The sequence below is a fragment of the Mustela nivalis genome, assembly GCF_964662115.1.
Source record: "Mustela nivalis genome assembly, chromosome: 4".
Classification (NCBI taxonomy): domain Eukaryota; kingdom Metazoa; phylum Chordata; class Mammalia; order Carnivora; family Mustelidae; genus Mustela; species Mustela nivalis.
In genome coordinates, this window is record NC_139023.1 from 101,617,015 (window position 1) to 101,637,604 (window position 20,590).

General features: G+C 37.4%; 1 protein-coding gene and 1 long non-coding RNA gene across 13 annotated transcripts in view; one reads left to right on the plus strand and one right to left on the minus strand.

Annotated features, from left to right (window-relative positions):
* LOC309863939 overlaps positions 1–20,590 on the plus strand; it is a 51,105-nt gene that overhangs the window by 29,313 nt on the left and 1,202 nt on the right. Inside the window, exons 3-5 of one of the 2 annotated variants that reach the window (XR_014311305.1) lie at positions 13,732–13,878; positions 14,916–15,017; positions 16,524–16,995. This is a non-coding gene — a long non-coding RNA (uncharacterized lncRNA). Of the gene's footprint in view, positions 1–13,731; positions 13,879–14,915; positions 15,018–16,523; positions 17,621–20,590 lie in introns of those variants that run through there. The other variant, XR_014311306.1, reaches the window with a different exon arrangement.
* The window catches only part of GSTCD (glutathione S-transferase C-terminal domain containing), a 162,188-nt gene continuing 153,064 nt past the window's right edge, over positions 11,467–20,590 (minus strand). For 10 of the 11 annotated variants that reach the window (XM_082729185.1, XM_082729181.1, XM_082729178.1 and 7 more), the window contains 3 exons: positions 20,144–20,174; positions 16,805–16,874; positions 11,467–14,029 (listed from right to left, as the gene is read on the minus strand). In XM_082729185.1, coding sequence (XP_082585311.1) covers positions 13,893–14,029; positions 16,805–16,874; positions 20,144–20,174 — 238 coding nt within the window. In that variant the 3' untranslated portion in view covers positions 11,467–13,892. Of the gene's footprint in view, positions 14,030–16,801; positions 16,875–18,104; positions 18,173–20,143; positions 20,175–20,590 lie in introns of those variants that run through there. The other variant, XM_082729176.1, reaches the window with a different exon arrangement.

The window sequence follows — 20,590 nt, forward strand, 5'->3', positions numbered from 1 at the left end:
CCGTTTTACCAGTCATTGTTTATCTGCTTTAGCCCATCTATTCCAGCCAATAGTAGCGAGATCTCTGGAAGCACCAGGACCTGCTTCTTGTGAGCTAGTTTATATTGTTGTGAGAAGGCCAAATCTTGATTCTAAGTTTATAGCAAATGTGTAAGTTTCCTATTTCTTAAAGCAATGCGTCCACCCATCACTTCCCTCCACAAAGAACTGAATGGCTTCTCACTGCCAATAAGACTATCATAAGATAATGTGTTTAAAAATTCATTTGTGGTTTGATTCTCTTCACCCCACCTCCCACACACAGAATGAGCAAGATTGTATTTTTTGTTTCTTATACAAGGGTCTGTTCAGTGTCTAAACCAGAAGCAACTTGAATAAAACTATCATTTTTGCAAGTCTGTATTCATTGCTAAGGCAAAACTATGTATCAAGGACAAAGAGAGGAGAGAAAAGGATGACTCTGAGGAAGACCACAGGCAAGAGAAAAATTTTCCCCAGACTGTGGAAAGTCAGTGAGTTCTTTGATCTGAGTTCAGGGGGAAGAGCTGTATAAGGGGTCCAGTGGGAATGGACCTCAAGTCCTGGGGCTCCCGGGGAGCAACAATTGAAGATTTTTCCCCATTTAAAACTGGCATCAAATTCCTTAATTACATGTCATAGACAATTCTGATAATATATGAATCTTTGGTGGACAGGGTGTGTGATGAACAGTGCTGAGAATCATACTCCATTTCACATCTTTACCATTACTAGCTGCTGTTTAAAATAAATTATGTATTCTCAAAGAGCTCAAGTCCATGCATCTGTAAAACAAGAGATGAATACCCCTCCGGAAAGGTTGTGAAAATAAGACATGATGAACAATAGGTGGCATGCAGTCGATAAAAATAAATGACTTAGAGGTAACTCTAGAGAGTTATAAAAATTTTTTCACATGCACACACAAAATTCCCTGAGCTAACATTATTTACTTTCCCATCCTTTCAAAAAAACAAAAAACAAAACAAAAAAAAAAACCCGGTCAGGTTTTTTTCTTGTGATAAGAATGCTTGTTATAAAATCTACCCTTTAATGAATTTTTAGTACATGACACAGTATTGTTAGCTATAGACATACATTGTAGAGCAGATCTCTAGAACTCATACATCTGGCATAACTGAAACTCTGTACCTGTTGAACAGCGCCACCGCATTTCCCTCTCCGCCCCCCAGCCCCTAACCACCGCCATTCCGTTCTTTTTCTGTGAGTATGACTATTTTGGATAACTCATCTGTGTGGAATCATTCAGTGTTTGTCCTCTTGTGACTGGCTTGTTTCCACTTATTTCCAGCATGCTCAGGTCCCTCCATGTCATCACACAGTTTTCCTTCATTTTAAGAGAAATAATACTCCACAGTATACATAAATATCACATTTTCTTTATCCATTCATCCGCTGATGGACATCTAGGTTGTTTACACATCTTGGCTGCTGAGATTATTGCTACAAGGAACATGGATGCTCAAACATTTCTCTGAGACTCTGATTTCATTTCCTTCAGGTATATACCCAGAAGTAAGATTGTTGGATTGTATGAGGGCTCTATTTTAATTTTTTGAGGAACCTCCATCCTGTTTTCCATAGGGATTGAATCGTTTCACATTCCCACCAGTAGGATACAGGTGTTCCAATTTCTCCACATCCTCAACATCCTTCTCTTTAACCTTTTTGATGCTGGCCATCCTAATAGGGGCAAAGTGGTATCTCCTTATGTTGGGCCAGTTTTAGGAAATGCTTTCATCTTCTAGCCCATTCCACAAGGCTTCCAAAGAACAAATAAACAATATTCACCTAAAATATTCATTTTTAATACATTTTGGGTCACAAGACCCCTTGGAGAATCTGACGAAAGACTTGGGACCCCCTAGCCAGTAGAATGCACATGTACAATAAATAATACAAATTGTTTCTTGGAATGATGGACCCCTGATGCCTCTTTTTAGACTCCAGTTTAAGATCACTTGCCCTAGATTAAGCTATTCTCTGGCTTTCTCGAAATCTAAAGATTTAATTCAGTGATTGGCAAGTTTTTCCTTTAAAGAGTTAGAGTACATGTTTTTGACTTTGGAGGCCAGTCTCATTTGAAACTATTCAACTCAGGATTTGTAGTACAAAAACAGCTATAGAAAATACAAAAATGGGGGGCCTGGGAGGCTCAGCCAGTTGTGTCCTACTCTCGGTTTCAGTTCGGGTCACAATCTCAGTGTCGTGAGATCAAGCTCCATGTTAGCCTCCGTGCTCGGCAGGGTGTCTGCTTGAGATTCTCTCTCTCCCTTTGCCCCTCATCCCATTCTTTGTGTCTCTCTCATAAATGAATAAATAAAGTCTTTAAGAAAATACATAAACAAGTCTGTATTCCAATAAAACTTCCTTCATAATAACAGGCAAAGGCCTGGTTTTGGCCTTTGGATACAGGGCCATGAATGGCAATCCATGAATTAATCCTTTCAAATAAGTTGGGTGGATTACAGTAGTTGTGAATTGGGAAACTTTTGAACACATTCCCATACACACGCTACAAAAGCCATACAAACCCACTGTAAAGGAGCGGCAGCTGTTGTATCTCTCTTCCTCTGCAATGCCTAGGATGGGATAAACAACCGGAGATGATCCTTCTCTCTTACCATTTTTGATAATAATCTTTTCATTTGCTTCTGATGGCAACTGGTGTCTTCTTTCAGTTGTTTTAGACCAACATCAGAGCCATCCATTAGTGCTTCTTACCAGTGACATAAATTTCTAGTATGCTTTCATTTATGATTGGGGAGATAGGAACACACTCAGGATTTTGTCTGCATCTCTCTCTACCTACATTTCTCTCTACCTACACGCCACATGTCTTCTTAAGGACAACAGGCATTTTTTTTTTTTTAAGATTTTATTTTTTTGACAGAGAGAGACACAGTGAGAGAGGGACCACAAGCAGGGGGAGTCGGAGAGGGAGAAACGGGCTTCCCACCGAGCAGGGAGCCTGATGCGGGGTTTGATCCCAGGATCCTGGGATCATGACCCCAGCCAAAGGCAGACACTTAATGACTGGCTCATCCAGGCATCCTGTCAACAGGCCTCTTTAAGGAACCTGTCCAAGATTCCGTCCTATGATCTATTTTTTATTACTGTGTTTCTAAAATGTGTTTTTAAAAAGCACTCTTGATGATCTTCACAGTAAAGACCTCCCAAAACTTTAACAATGTGAGTATAAATTCTACACAGTAAGCACACATTTTTAAAAATTACTGAAAGAAAAAACTTGCCATCACCGTGCTGATAGCTGCCAGCAAGTCGTCATGAAGAATAAATACTGTCAGACTAACCTGATCTATTAGGATAAAAGTCCCAGGTAGATAAAAAAAGAGAGAGAGAGAGAGAGAGAGAGTTCTAATTTATCTTGGCTCTAGGAAGGTTAGGTGATTCAGTTGCATGAGGCAATAAATTTAGAAAACATGGTCTGGACAGCGTAACTGTTAGGTGAGAATACAAATTGCTAGAGGGTCAAAAAATAATACAAGGTGTTTTTCAAAGTCAGTTAGGAGCCTAGATTTTTTTTTTTTAAAGTTTTCATCACCAGCCTAGCTAAAGAAATGAAGGGAGCCAACCCAGACAATATCTTCAAAAAATACACCTTGGAAAAGCAGTTCAAGAAGAAATGGAAAATATGAATATATCACTAATTGTCAAAGAAATGTAATGAGCATCTCCTCCTTTTGTTCTGTCCCCAAATAGACTATCTGGTTATAAGTCAATGAGACAAGCATTCAAAAAAGACAATCCCAATTTTATAAAAATAGTTCTAGAGAACATAAAAAATATTTTTCATAATCAGTCAGTGGTGTTAGAGAAGTCTTGATCTTCCTACCCAAACCAGATCAGGATAACATCAGAAAATGGCAATAGCACTTATGGAAAAAGATGATAAAATTAAAAATAAAACCTTAGTGACTGGAAAGATACTTATCTTGAGCAATTAAAATTTTTCCCTTTAACATTAGAAAATATATTAATGGATTAGCCCCATTAACATATGAGGGAAAAAAACAGATGGTCATCTCAGTAGTTAAGCGAAAAAGCATTTGCTAAAATCAGCAATCTGTATATGATAAAGCTGTATATGAATTGAAGGTAACTACCTTGTTCATGTGCAGCACTATGTTCAGGAATAAGAAACTAGATGTTGTTAAGATGTTAATTATTCGCTAAGCAATCTCGAAATTCAGTGCAGTTCCAAAAAGGCTTTTTCATGGATCTCGACAAGCAGATCTTAAAGTTTAGATACTAGTGCAAAAGGGCAGGACAGCCAGGGCTATTTAAGGAAGAACAACAAAGCAAGGCCTTCCTCCATCAGACATCAAGACTTAGAAAGCTTTAGGTAATTGAGGGAGTAGTAATTGGCATGCATTACTCTGTTCTGATCACCTACTTCTTTCTATAATGCATCCAAGATTTATACCAATGGAGGAGGTGGAAACTGGACTAGATTTGGAAGGGAGGCTAGAAATATTGAAAGAGTTAGGAAATAAGACTCAAAAGTTAAAATCAGGACTGCTCAGTCTGATGATAATTCTGGTAATGGTATACAAACAATAATAAAGAAAATGTTGGTTAAAAGTCATACTTTTGAAGTATATTCAAATTCAAAAAAGGAAAGTTAGTTTATTGTTATTCCTTTCCACTTATGCAAGCACCCAAGATGCATTTTCAATGTAGCATGAAGAGTTTGGCTAAAATGGAGTTTCCTTGAGATGAGATAGGGAAAATATACTAAAGATTTACTGAAAGAGGAGGTAAGATCTCTTGTTCTGGATATCTTTAAAAAACAAAATCAGATTGACTTTAATCTGTCAGGAAATTTGGAAGTTTAATTTATTAAAGATTTTGAAATTCATAATTTGGCTACATAAATTATTTCTAGTACGATTCTAGAAATAAGGTGCAGACACTCTCTTACGGCGAGACTAGGGGGACATCGGGCTATCTTAATTTACATGCATTGTTTTCTCTCTCCCCACAGCCTCCTTTCACTTCTCCAGATACACACAGATGCTTTCCCAAAGTAACTACTCTTAATTCAGCAGCAAACACACCTTCCAGTAATCAGTTAGACATCTACTCAGAGTCTCATTGTCATCCTTCTGCATTGAGGCTGTTCTACACTCAAAATGTAACAAAGAAAGAACAGTTGCCATTTAGCCAGGAATGTACTATGTATTTTTACTCTTATTAAATTTGAAGTAAACTGTAGATGATTTATGAAGGATTGAGTATGAATAGTAGATAGGATTAAATCAAAGAAATAAACAAGAGGACTTTAAAATTTGCAGTGGAATAAATTTGATTATGTATAAAATTCACCTTAATCAGCTCCTATTTGATTAAGTACATAAACCACAGTTTTAACTATCCATGGTACATTTTTATCCCTATGCTGGATTTCCTTTCCTAGCCAAGAAGTTCTGGCTTCCTTCTCCTAATTACTGAGAACTTCTTATGGGACATGGTTGTTGTTCTCAACGAGATATGTGCTGCATTCCAAAATTATACTGGGCTGTATCTATTATTCTCAGATAATTGAGTGAGCTGTTCTATACTAAGCAGTAAGCATCATAGAGGAAAAATCATCTGTGGGACTCCAAGGCTTTGCATACACTCCCCTTTTCACTGAAATATAAGCAGATGGTGAGAAATGATTTGTGACTGAGCCCAGTTGTCAGATGTGTGAGGAGCAAACTTCTCTTTTCTCATTGAAACAGCCCGAGTGACAGAGAAATGACATCTCTCTATAGATCGTACATTCCGCTGTTTTAGTTTTCTACGGTCACTCAGTGTCACTTACAGAAACTTACTACGTGCCTCGTTTGAGTCATGCTCTATGCTGGGACAGGTCTGTCATGGACAATACCAAACTAACATTTGTTGAGCACTTTATCTCCTCCAGGATATTCCCTTTTGCCATTTGTGCCATGGATAGGGAAATAACTTACCAGGATCTTTTTCATAAAAAATATTCAGATGGGGGGCGCCTGGGTGGCTCAGTTGGTTAAAGCCTCTGCCTTCAGCTCAGGTCCTGGGATCGAGCCCTGCATCGGGCTCTCTGCTCAGCAGGGAGCCTGCTTCCTCCTCTCTCTCTGCCTGCCTCAGCCTACTTGTGATCTCTGTCTGTCAAATAAATAAAATCTTAAAAAAAAAAAAAAGTTCATTAAAAAAAATATTCAGATGGGGGCGGCTGGGTGGCTCAGTGGGTCTCTGCCTTCTGCTCAGGTCATGATCTTGGGGTCCTGGGATCAAGCCCTATGTCAGGCTTTCTGCTCAGCGGGGAACCTGCCCCCCCCCCCCAGCCTCTCTGCCTACTTGTGATCTCTGTCTGTAAATAAATAAATAAATAAATGAATCTTTAAAAAAACACAGCTATTCAGATGACACAGGCAGTAACTGTCACTTCTTGGTCTTCCGTAACACTGGCTTTGCCAAACATATCTTAAAATACTAAACAACACAAAGACAATACAAAGCAAAACAATACAAAAGTCCCACATGCCTGATGCCCAGACATATGTCTACAGAGGGGAAAGGGAAACTTCATATGTATTTTTACCCCATGTGGAAGGTGTTAAAATATATTCGTTCTATAAATATTTACTGAGTTCTTACTATGTGCCTGATGCTGGATTAATACTGAAAGGATAACTGGAGCAAAAAAGCCTACTTGGGGCTTAGATTCTACTGAGGAACACATAATTAACACCCACAAATGTCTCGTGGGGAGACAGAGGAACTGGAAGAGGCCAATTCAGATTAGTTGGGCAGAAAGCCTTTTTCTAGGAGGTGCCACACCTTACACAATATTCGACTCACGTTGTATAAATTCTCAGGACCCTTTGGATCAGACATCCAGTAAATAAGTCTTCTCTGTTTGTTGCTGAATTTTGCATTTTCTTACTTGACTATAAACTGTTCTTACTCGGGTCATATAAACTAGACCTAAAAGCAAACAAACACAAACGAACAAAACCTGGCTTCTTTAGAGAACTATGAAAAAGCAAATAGCGATTCTTTTATTGTAATTATTGGGAAAAAAAAGATTCTAATGTTTGGCTAATTCTTCAGTGCAGAACATTGAATTCTGTTACATTTTCATGTCTTTTAGATCAGTGATACCTAATGTTATTTGTGGTCATGGATCTTTTTGAGAATCTAATTAAATCTATGTTCCCCCTTGTAAGGATTTATTTATTTATTTTTTTTTTTTTAAGATTTTATTTATTTAAAGGATTTATTTTATATTTTTATTTTAGCCAGAGGCTTCCATTGAGGTTAAACTATAACTTTGTTGTTTAACCCTTAAACTGTCCCTGCTCCCCTTCCCCCAGGGACTTAAAAACAAGTCCTGGAAACCAGCTCCAGGTAACAAAGCCCAGATACAAGGGTGGGTCAGGCCAGGTGGAGACATCCGATCAGTGGAGGGTTGCATACCGTCTCCCTAGCTACCAAGGAGTATGCCCCCCCCACCCTTTGGGAGCCTTTTTGGCACCAATCCTAATGAAGGTGTAATAGACTGGTTCAAATGTCTACTAGGGTAAATTGTAATTCAATTGGTCACCTAGCATCACTGTGGAGTTTCCTGTGTGTGTTACAATCTCATTGGCCACCTGTGCGTGGCCAGGCCCAACCACATGGCATTTGCTCTATAAAAGTTAGTCTGGAAACTAGATGTAAGGGGTGGCCCTGACCCGTCTGTTTGATGGTCGGTCTGATTCTTGATGCTTGGCGCGAAATAAAGCTTTGCTTGACCTTGGCTTTGTATCAGTCTCGCTCCTTTAATCATGGACCCATTATTAGGGTCCCCTCTTTAAGAAAATACTTGTCTGTTTTGAACTACAGGCCATAATTTTAGAAGTTCACAACCTTCTCTGTCTCAGATCACAAACCCTTTCCATGACCACCCAAAACAAAATTTACCCTGTTACATGTTAAAATGTATTATAAAGCTGTAACAATTTAGTGAGTATGATTCTGGTACAAGAATTCAATAGAAGGTAATACAAGTGAAATAAGTCCCAAATATACTTAGTTTACTAAAGGCATCGCAAATCAATGGAAAAGTTGGATTTGTATAATGGTATGTGAAAGTAACTAATGTGAAAATAAATACTAGATTTCTACCTCAAACCACCCACAAAAAGAAACACTTGCTGGGTTACAGATTTCAGTATAAAAACTAAAACTACTAAAGAATTAGAATGCTAAAAATATAGGTGGATTTTTTTTTTTTAAATCATTGGTGGGAAAAAATCTTCCTAAGCAGAAATCACAAGGAAAAGAGTGACATATGTGACCAGTTGTGTATTTTTAACTTTATAATAGCAAAACAAAAACACTTTCCTCCAAAAAAACCAAGTTAAAAAATTATAATGCAATAAACCTTTCCTAATCTTTATAGGAAAGATGAAAGTACTGAAAAATGAGTAAGAAAATTAGAAATAATACTTGGCCTCAAAGCAAGAGCTCAATACATGTGTTGATTAAATTAATAAATGGATGAATAGGCAATTCACAAAATATAAATGGTCAATAACCATGGGAAAAGTAGGCAATCACATGAATAATTTCAAGAATGAACATCAAAACAAAATAAAAAACAAAATAGCAATTTTGCCCATCAAATTGTCCAAGATTTAAAACAATTGATAATGCCTGTGTTGGTTAAGGGTATAAGAAAATGAATAATTATATATTCCTAGTAGTAAAAACTCATACCTTCCTAAAGGAATATTTGGCATTTAGAGATCAAGCACTTTAATATATGAGGCAGAATATATTTGTAGGTCTGAAACTCCAGTTAATAGAAGTTTCTCCAGTCTTGTATAATAATAAAAAACAACTCCTTTCGGTTTTTTTTCTGGAAAATTCCTTTCCAATGGTAAGTGTGAAAGGTCCAGAGAGCAATGACAGGAAATGCTTATGGCACATGCCTTCCCTCTTTGATTGATACAGTATAATTCCCTACTCCAAGTCGGTTGCATTCAGAATCTCCATTTTAATACTGGAAGATGCAATGGCCTTTTCTTTCTGTTCTCTTCCCCCTTCTTCTCCCCCTCCTCCTCTTCTCTTCCTCTTTTCAACTACATTGTTGATGGTACATTACATTGCTGTTTGCAATTATCTGCAACCTCCCTCCACCAAGGTTGTACTTCCCCACTATGTTCAACTCAGGACAGGCTACATGGTTTGCTTTAGTCAACAAAATGAAGGAAGTGAAGTATATCACATCGGAGCAGAATCTTCAGGAGCTGGCTGAGAGTTTACCATGTATATTTCCTTTTCTATGAGACCAGCTATCTTCCCAGAAGAAGCTTCTTGGTCAGGTGTGAGGATAATGAGATAATGTAGAGTCCTAGCTGACTTGGATGGGTATGTAGTATGAGTGAAAAAAAAAATACATCTTTCTTGTGTAGAACTTCAAAAGGCAGAGAGATTTTGTTACTATAGCAAATCTCAGCCAATCCCGATAGGATTGCTAGGGAGCCTGAAATAGAATATAAGCTCTGCCAACTACCAGCTGAGTTCAGATCTGGGTCTGCTCTTACTATGAAACATTGGCCCTAGTTTCTATAAAATGAGATGGCTAATGGGATCTAGCTCTTAGGGTCATTATGAGGACCGAAAATGAGTTCTTATTTACAAAGGACTTAGAAGAGTGCCTAGCAAATATTAAATACAGTATTAGTGTTTGTTAAATAAATCTCTCTCTCTGTGTGTGCCTGTGTGTGCATAGAACAAAGTCTAGGAAGATATAAAACAAAGTATTAATAGTTATTTAAAATTCTTTTTCCTTTTTATTTATCCACGTCTTCTAGTTTTCTTCATCAGACATGTATTTTTGGCGTGTAAAAAAAAAAAATCTATTGAAATGTCCAACTACTTTGCATTGAGAACCTGTTTTTTAAAAATTATAACTTAAAAAAAGCATTGCTCTCTCTTAATGATTTAATTATATCACTTCCCCAGGAACATACCTCTAATTTTATTATGAAAGCATATAGAAAAACAGGTACATGTGGAAGTTCTATTAATGGCAATTTTCTTGAACCATGAAGTGGATAACACCTGTAGCCAACATCTTGAGAATGAGTAAATGTTTAGTTACTGTTATTCACATAGTACATCACGTGTGTGCTCTGAAAATATTTTGATTTCTAATATGACTGAAATGTCTCCGTAAATAAGATAAAATTGTTTAGTCATTAATAATTATACCTATCTCTGAGCCAGGCTTGCAAATTAATGAAAGATGATCTTTGGCTTCTAATCTGGGGGAAAGAGATCCCTGAGGAGCAGCTTTGCTTTTGACGGACAAGTGGAGGAGGTGAAACCTGGGCACTTGCTGGGATTGTTGTCATTGTAACAACCTTCCTGCTGCTTGCATCTAACCTCTTTTACTTGCCCTAGCTGAGAAGGAGCCTTGGAAAGGATTTACAAAGAAAAATCTAGTATCCTGGGGGCAATCATTAACACCAATTATCTATGACTAGCCACAGCCATCACAGCTGGAGGATTCCTTGGGGAAAACAGTGGAGTCACTTCCTTTTGTATTCCGGATACTTATCATAGGGGCTATTGTAGTGGGGTGCTTTGAGTCCAGGGGTGGATGGAGAACACTCCTCTGATGGTGCACACCCTATAACATGTACTCCAGGGAAGTTAAGAAAGGCTTTCCTCAGGCAGTCAGGTCTAAGGGCGTGACTAAGGATGAATGACCTTAACTTTAAGTGAATGGGAGAGTAAAAGGAGGCTATTCTGGGTAGTGGGAACAACATGTAAAAAACTTAAGGTAACAGCAGCAAACCTATCAAATAATAGATAAAACAAAATATCTATATTGGAAATCAGAAAATACTACTGAGAGTAATTAAAGAAGACCTAAATATGTAGAAAGATGTATTATGTTTATGGATTATAAGACTCAATATTACTAATATGTTCATTTCCCTAAATTGGTCTAAAGATTCCAGACAATACCAAATATCCCAGCAGGCTATTTTTTTAAAAATTGATAAGTCAATTACAAAATTTATATGGAAATACAATGGATTTAGAACTGTTAAAACAATCTGGAAAGTGAGAAATAAAATGGAAAGATCATCTAATTTCAAGACTTCCTGTAAAGCTAGAGTAATCAAACAAATTAATGGAACAGTCTAGAGACCTCATAGACTCATACACATATATCAGTTAGTTTTCAACTGAAGTGCCAAGTCAATTCAATGGTAAGAGAAAAGGTTTTTAAATAAATGATGCCAAAACAAACATGTATTTTTCAAAAGCTATCTACCTTTATGTGAATATTGATTTGAGATGGATCACAGACCTAAAATATAAAAAGCTAAAACCATAAAGTTTCTATAGGAAAACATAAGAAAAATCTTCACAACGTCAGGGAGGGGAAAGATTTATTACAGAGGACACAGAAAATATTAGCCAGCAAAAACAGATAAATTAGGCTTCCTGAAAATTAAAGCATTCATTATGAAAATGAGTAGGTAAGCCACAGACTGGGAAAAATATTCTCAATACATATATCTGACAAAGAACTCTTAACCAAAATATATAAAGAACTCTCATAAACCAACAATAAAAAAAACTACAGACAACCTAATTTTAAAAATGAGTAAAAGACTTGAACATTGACTTTACAAATGATGCTGAGTATCACCAGTCATCTGAGAAATGAAAATGAAAATCCCAGGGAGGTACCATTTCATGTCTACCAGAATGGTTAAAATAAAAAAGACTGACTATATCAAATGTTGTGAGGGTAGTATGGAGAACTAGAACTTTTATACATTGCTGGTGGGAATATAAAATTCTACAACCACTTTGGAAAAACTGTTTGGCAACTGACATTCATTTATTCGATGACCCAGCAATTCTACTGCTAGGTATTTATCTAAGAGAAATGAAAACCTATGTCCAAGAATATTTATAGGCGTTATTTGTAATATCCTTAAAGTTGAAATAATCTAAATAAATACCAATTAGAGAGTGAATAAATACATTTTGATAAATTTATATAATAGAATGTTACTTAAGAATAAGAATAAACTATTGATACGTATGACAATGTGGATATTTCTCAAAAAATACTATCTCGGGCAAAAGGAGCCAGACACAAAAGACCATCTACTAAATGACTTCATTTATATGAAGGACAAAAATAGGCAGAAAAAATGGAGGGTGGTATAAATCAGAGAGACTTCTGCCTTTGGGGTAGGTGAAGTTGAACAGAAAGGGACATAAGAGAACTTTCTGTGCTGGTAGAGATATTCTATATCTTATTTCTGGTGGCAGTTGTATGGAGATACATACATATATATATATATATATATATATATATATATATATATATATTTTTTTTTTTTTTTTTCAAAACTTTCAAACTCAAAACTTAAAATTTATTCTCTGTAAATTATACCTCCATTTAAAAAAGAAAGCCCAGGATAAAAGAGCATGGTATATCTATAGGTAAAAACGACTAAAAAACTCAGGGCTGATGGTTAATTCTTAAATTTTACTTCAGAAAACAAGAATTCAAGCCCCCTTCCCCTGAATAAATTATTCCTGCATTTTAAGTCATGATGATGGAAGAGTTGTTTATATTAAAGTCCTTTTTCCTCATGATATGTGTCATATAGGGGTTGAAAACATCACAATCAATGAAATAAATCTCATCTTAAATGGTATAACCTAGGCCACATAGAAGTTAAATAATTAGCAGCACGTGAGAAAGGCATGTCATCTGTGTTTAAAAAGTCTGGCTGCTGGGCTGAGGAGAAGTGTGAGAAGGGAGAAATATTCAAATATTCCAAACTCTGTACTTCTCTTAACTCTAATCTACATTCAGTAATTTTTACCAAAGTAATGTAACTAAAAAATATGATTCGTATCTGGAAAATAAATCCAGTGACCATACATTATATTATGACAAGGAACTAATTCATCAATTTTTCTTTTACATGATTTATTCCATAGGCAAGGCATCATGTCTCTTGCAACTCATCTTTGTATCCTTAGAAGATTCTAGGCCAGGGTCTTGAAAATAATGGATCCTCAATAATTATTTATAAACTGGAATTAATTAATCAATGTATATACTGATTAGTTGGAATTTATGTCCAAATTATATATCCCCACAATGGGAAATTTTCTGCAATTATTTTATGTCTTCATATAAAATGTCTGACCCAGTGATGATCTCATTTGGTAATTTATGGGAAACATGTTTAAAGAAGTATATGAAATGAAACACAAGTCCAACTCATCCCGGCTTAAAAATTTAACCATATAGGCGCTGCCTGAGTAGTTATTTTTTAAAAATTATAGAAAAAGCACAATTGTTAAAAATATAACCAACCCACCAACCAACCCCACTGAGTCTAGTTTTGGTCTCCATTTGAATATCTAAACAATCATATAGGCTGCAATGATTACAAAGGCTTCGATTCACTGTTTGGAATTAAACGTCAAATTGGCAAGAGCAGAAAAGCTGTGAACGGAGAAGGAAATTGTTATTCCAGTGATGGAAGCTTCACTGGTGAGAGTTATTCTGTTGGCAGCTGAGACTTCAGGGGATTGATTCTCACTATGAAAACCAGCGGTCCTTTAATCATACATTATAAGAGCATTTGTGATGCTTTGCAGGCAGTCTTTGTTCCTGTGATTTTCCTGCTGCTTTCCTTCCTGAGCACAATAAGTTCAAGATGGCTAATGCTGTTGTCTGGTTATGCCAAGAACTTCCTAAGTGCCACTGGGCTTTCATCATGAAGACGGATGGCAAAACCATCAAAGGTGAATATCTCCTTCTAAATGGGGACTCCCACGATCATGTTATTTTTGGGAGAGCAGCTCTCTGGCTCCATGGATATTACTTGAACGCAGTAACCACGTTCTTCTGCAGCTCTTGCTCGATCCAGATCCACTAGGCACATGCACTGTTTTCCTGAAATACAGTAAAACAGTACCATGAGACACTGTACAAGGAACAGTGCGATTTCCAGTTGTCTAAGGGACTCTACACGGTGACAAACCCTACAAGTATATGGAACATGCTGTTTGCCCCCAAGTCCTGTTTTGTCTGTCTACCTATTTCTTGATCAGTATGGACAAAAGACAATCACATACAACATTTCACAGATTTGCTTTTGCTGACAATTTAAGAATGTTAACTTTTAAAAAATGTATTTACAAGTAGATCTCAAATACAGACTACAGATCTATTTCCCACTTTGGTTAAAAATACATTTAAAGACCTTGTGCCTGCATCCTCTATGGAAATGTATTACCTGTCATATTGTGAAAAAAATAAAATCTATCTTTCATAATATTTAAAGTATCATGCTAACAAAAAGACATCTGAAAGACGTGCTACAGTTGAACCTGGAATTTTTAGGACAAGGAGAAATGAGAAATGGAAGATATCTGAGAAAATTCTTAATTGTGCTTTGGTTATTTTAGGTGGATGTGTACACTGAGTGTAATATAATCAATTTTCAGAACTCCTGCAAGCCTATAAAATAGTGATACTCAATTTTTCTTGTAATCTTTGGAAAACAAAAGAGAAGACCTGACTGGCAAGCAAAGCAGCTAATTTGTGTTCCTTTGGCAAATGCAGATTTCTATGTTAAAGGTAGCTCTGGAAATAAAAATGATTTGGGGTTGAGTATATTCAAAGCTATGGTTCACTTTTATACGTTCAGTTTCTTTAAATTCAGTATACAAACTTCATTCTCCAAAAGGCTACTGACTATGCAGAACTTCATTCCATTTTCCCTAATTAAAATAATGACTAAACAGTATTTTTCAGTAATTTATTTGAATGCCCACAGAAGCTGCTAAAATTGAACAGCTGTAGAAGTGAAGGCAGATAACTGAAACAGAGAAGTTCTGTGGAAGGCAGAAGACTCAGAGACAGACTGAACGTGAAATCGGTAGGTAAGAATTGGCAATGAGACATTCAGATTTAAAATGTTTACTTTATACTTTTTCCTTAAAAGTCTCCATGCCCAAAAGAATGAACTGTGTTAGAAATGATATAAAAAGGAGATGTCTTGAATTCCACTTAGGTGAGATCACCGCCCCCCACCCATCCAGTCCCTCCCCGTTCATCTACAGTTGTGCAGCTGACATTCTTTTTTCTCCCTTAAAGTACTGTTCATCTTTTAAGACATCTGTAAAGGCTCCCCCCACCCCAAACCCCTCCTCAGTTTAAAATGAAACATTCTCTGTCAAAATAGACGCCCTGCATTCCTTCAGTACCCACCCTGGGTTTACACTGAGGCTCATTTACCCTTGGCTTCCATCCCAGTCCAGTTAACTTCTCCTTTTCTATTATGTAAAAGAATCACATGTTTTCACATGTCGAAGAAGTATCTTTACAGCTGAAACTCAGTTGTTAGTAAGTCTACTACCTTCTGGGCCCTCGGAAGCTTCCTAAAATGTTCACAGGAAAAAAGCATGACCCATGCAAAGTACAGACATTGACATTTGACAGGGTCTGTGACTTGGAATATGACATTCCCTCCCCTCCTGGCAGTGATCATGCCAAGTGCTTCCCCTCCTCTTCAACTCCAGCAACTTCCCTTCTAGCGCTCCCTGAACATTCAAATGTACAGACAACTAGCTCAGAGTGTTGGGAAGGGGAAGGGAGGTGGAAGAGAAAAAGAGTGGGAAAGAGAGAGAGGTTGCATGTAAGAGAGAAAGAGCTTCATATGTTTATGCTCTGGAGTGTGAGAGAGGAGGAAATCACTTCTTTGTTTAGCCTCAGGTCTCAGATGTGCCTCTATGTGTATCTTGATCTGCTGGCTTTGACTTTAGGGTTTGAAGATAACTACTTTTCATACAACACAGTCCCTGGATGCAAGCTAATTAACACATCTGGTGCTCAGCCAAAGAAACAGTAATCTGTTTTCCGATATACTATGGTGGCCTCCAATGTGGGGCCAATTATTTTCTAAATAATTTTTAAGATTATTTTTGACTCCACTCAATTTTCACAAGCCCTAATTTTGGAACCTAGCCTTCGTATGGGTTCATAGCATGGCTCCATCATCTACCAGGTAAAAGATCCTGGAGAAGGTTTTGTCCCACTCCTAAATAATATTTTCATTAGAATTTGCTGAGATAATGGTAAGGGCATTTAGCTCAGCACTTAAATGTGCACTAACTTTTAGCTGCTATTGTCCTTCGAAATGTTATTTCTTTTTCTGAAGCAAAGTCTTGGATAAATGCATTACTTAGACTTAAAATGCTACTGCAGGTCTTCCAATTAAGGTAATATTTACTATTACAGATGCTGAATAAATTGGTCTATGATTAATTATATACAAGTATGCTTTTTTCCAAGAAAAAAATGCTTATACATATTTTAACAAATTAATGTTGGCATGCGAAGTTGATTTTTCCATCTTTATATTTTCTTCTGTGGCTTTTGACAGATCCCTCGGTTTGTTCATAACAATGAGAAAGAGATTTCACATAATTCTGCTCAACATAAAAATACTGAAGATGAACGTAAAAGTATTAACATTAACAAAAATGGGATAAAATACTCTTATACCTACAAAGCCCTTTTCAACATGGATTGCCTTTTCTGGGAAAAACAGACTTGAGGGTCTTGTGGATAAATGGACCAGTTTTCTCCATTTACAGTCAGTCCATTCATTCCTAGGCATAGTGTGTGTAATCTACTCACCAGCTGCTCTGTGAAAACACATACCTACGAGTCTTCGTTGGGGCGGAAGCTGCCCAGCTGTCTGATCTGCAAATCTGCACAGAATCATGTGTTCCTAAAAGAAAAAGCAATAGAATGTGGGTCTATTTTAATCTTCTGTTTCGAAACTGTAAAAATTATTAAAACTACTTTTCTGGAGATCTACAGTTTAACTGAATAAAGTACTGCACAAGTAATACGTCTTAAAGAAACACACTTTCAGGAAGTGGTACTCAGTAACATTGCCCCCTTTCAAGGAGACTGTTCTCCTGACCCAGTTCTTAAGAATGGATGCAAGGAAAAGTCTCTGGCCACCTAGCCAGTTTCTTTGAGCAAAAATAAGGTTACAGTGTGTGATTATCACATGTTAAATGAAAAGACCAAAAAGTCACTTCTATTTTTCCTTTAATAAAACTTAAATCTCAGGAACATGGTTCCAAGAAGACAGTTGAAGTGGCTTTTCTTCCTCCTGCCACGGGAAAAGGAAGTACTGGGGAAGATCATCACTACGTGTGGGTTTTATGGTTCTGTGGTTCTCTGGGATACCCAGCCAAGTGCTGGCTGCTCGGACACTTTTCTGGCCTCTTCCCTTATCCCTCCAGAGGAGAGGAAGCTGGCTCACTCACTCAAAATGGCTGCTGGAGGGGCATCTACTTCTACTTTAAGGGCAACCATAAGAATAACCTGAGCGAGTGGGAGGAAAATTATTGTTCAGCTTGACCATTTTAGGAAAGACTGCTTTCATGTAAAAAGAACAAGCCTTCATAGGGGCAGAGAGCTGATGAGTCCACACAGGGCTCTGAAATCTGTGAGCAGCCAAAGGTGAGTGCTCAAGCGGAGTGGGGGTACTGCCATACTCCCATGACGGCTGTTCACTTGGAACAGATGCAGGGTCCCTGTGTGTAAATGATCTCACCTGGAAGCTTAGCCAAAGGCTTGAACTCTGATTGCTCATTTGTCCCCTTTAGTCTTTTGTACATTCAACTTGAGGCTTCCATTTTTTAAAAGAAGGTAATTGAGGTGACTATGTGATCTTGGTTCTTTTGTGAAGGGTTACTTCTGTCTCAACTTTTATGCATTAAAACAACAATATTGTAATGCTCACTATAAAATTTAGCGGCCAATGGATAGGACACTAATAAATGGTTCAAATGAGAAACTTGTATTAAGCAGCCATGAACTGGCATCAACAAAAGGGCAGAGGAAAGATTTAGAATTATAGAATTTGAAGAAAAGGCCAGAAAAAGCATGCCCTTTGTCTTCACTGTGTTTGAAAGTCAAGATCTCTTAACGTTGAGGCAATCACCTTTGGTGTCTTCCCCACATTTTACTGGAATTATTTGTGGATGTGTTCTCCCCACTAGAAGTTAAATTCTGGAAAGGGAAGGCACAGAGCAACAAGTCAGTTCAAGGTTTTCTGGCTAAACTGAACTGTGGAGAAAAACACTTCCAGTGTAACTCTCAAGATATTTGGACACTGCGTCCGTTTAGTTCTGCCTGGCAGCCCACCTATCATGGTTCAGTTAAGAAGTATCTTGCCACAGTATCCAGGAAGTTCAGACCTCTCTCTGGTGCCTTAATACCTGTGACCCTCAAAAGGGTTGAAGGCCAAGCAGCTTTTGGGGGTGTGGGAGAAGGAGTAGACAAAGGTGAACTGGGTACCAGTGAGTTTTCTGCTCTCTGGAAGAGCCTGGGTGCCCTGTTGCTACTCTTTAGAAATGTTATACTCTTTTCTAGCCCATGAGACGGTGGCACCCGACCTCTTCACTGACCTACGTTTTTTCCATGCACCTTCTCAGTTTGTTTTTAGCTAGCATCACTCAAAGAAGCATTAAAAACAGGGGCCTAGTTTTTGTTTATTTTCCAACTCATTGTCTACTTTATTGGCAGGGTCTTATAAAAGAAAGGTAAGGTGTTTTCAATCTTAGAAGATAAAGTTCCCCGGGTCCTGATTTTCCAAAAATCCTTAGAGTTCCTTAAGACATACAAACTTTAAAATCCAGTAGGCAAAGACCAGGAAAGTCTGGTTCTGGATGAAGGCATCAGCATTCTTCCTCTGTAGGTTTTTGTGTATGGTCAGAGCAGGAGAAGGGGTGGGGGTGGGGAATGGAGGGTGGGAAATAGAGTTGGAGGTACCTGTTTAGGGGTTATAAAGTAGAGGTGAAGGAGATATATGTGCCAAGGTGGTAGAAATGAACATTTTTAGGTCACTGTCCCCCACTACTTAACTGTTGGATGAGGAAAGGAAAAATCTTGAAAGGTGGGGCTGGCATGTAAAATGAGACTATATATTTTTAGTGTGTCTGTGTAAGAAGTGAACTAAGGATCTGATTTATCAAGTTTTAATGGTATTATTCATATATTTCTGGCAAATATCATTTATCATTTTCTAGACTGCATTATGTCATGTTATTGACGAATTAGTTGGTGATATTCGGGAAACTGGAAACTAGTTTGCTCAGACTGATGCCCCGAAACTATGAATGTTCTGACTACTGCTGAGAAACAGTTCTTGTGTTTCTTCATGCCTTATGAGTAGAGGCACTACTTTTGTTCCAAGACCAGGGCTTGGCAAACTCCAGCCTATAAGCCAAATCCAGTCTATGACCTCTTTCTCTATGGCTCTGAAGTTAAAAACAGTCTTTACATTTTTAAAGGACTGTACACCACCACCACCAAAAGCAACAAGAATGGCAAGGACAAAGTAGAATAGTGGGGAGGTTTTTAAGTGCCTGACAAAACCTAAAATTTTTACCATCTGACCTTTTACAGAAAAGTGTGCCTGTGTTCTAGAGTATCTTCTCAAAGATGTTTATATAGTGAGCAACTTTGGAAAATACATACTGTCTCGCTCTGGAGCAAAGGGCAGGAATGCTTGCTTAAAGATTAAATCTTAAGACATCTGGCTTTCCTAAGCTCAGTTTCCCTCTCCTGTAATGCAATTCACTGTGCATGTAGCGGTCGTGTGGCCCTTTTTGTGCTGCCCTGTGGGAACTGGGTCTCGGGAAGTCAGGACAAAAATGAGAATAGCCTGGGTGCTCCTGCCAGGTGTCTGACTCAGAAGTCTCCCATCTGCCGGCATCCATGAAACGGTGGGAGGCTAGCATGGGAGCTTACAGGCTAAACTCTCAGACCCCTCACAAATCTTGCCACCTACTTGAACTTGAATCTTGATTTACAAAACAAAACAAGACATAAAAAAATACCCACTCCCAATATTACATGTTGATGAGTAATTCCAAGATAACTATAGATTATATATCCCATTAGAAATTTGGGAGGGGAAAAATACAAAGAAGGAATAAAAAGTATATTAGAAATATGTCTAGAATTTTTTAAGTTTACCTTATATGATAAAGTTTTCTTGAATTGTTCACTGAAATAGAAAAGAAAAAAAAAACACCAAAGATTAGGAATCCAGATAACAAAGATTAGGAGCAGAAATACTCTATTTCTATAATATTATAGAAATACAGAAGCAACTATAAACAAAAGTAGGTATTTTATCTGAGGAGTATATAACATGATCTTAAACTAAAAGCTATGCCAGTTTGAAATGTCTCTATTAAAAGTAAAAAACATACTCTCAATATGCTATTGATTTTGAAAAAATTTTCAAAGACTGTTTACACTATTAGAGATGCACAACCATTTTTTTTTTTTTCTCTTCCCCACATGGGTGCACACAGATCCAGGGGTTTTAAAATGTAGGTTTTACTACTATTTAGGTATGGTGAGGCTAACAGATCAGGAGATGTTTGCCATTGAAAAGATAGTTTTTTTCTCAACAAT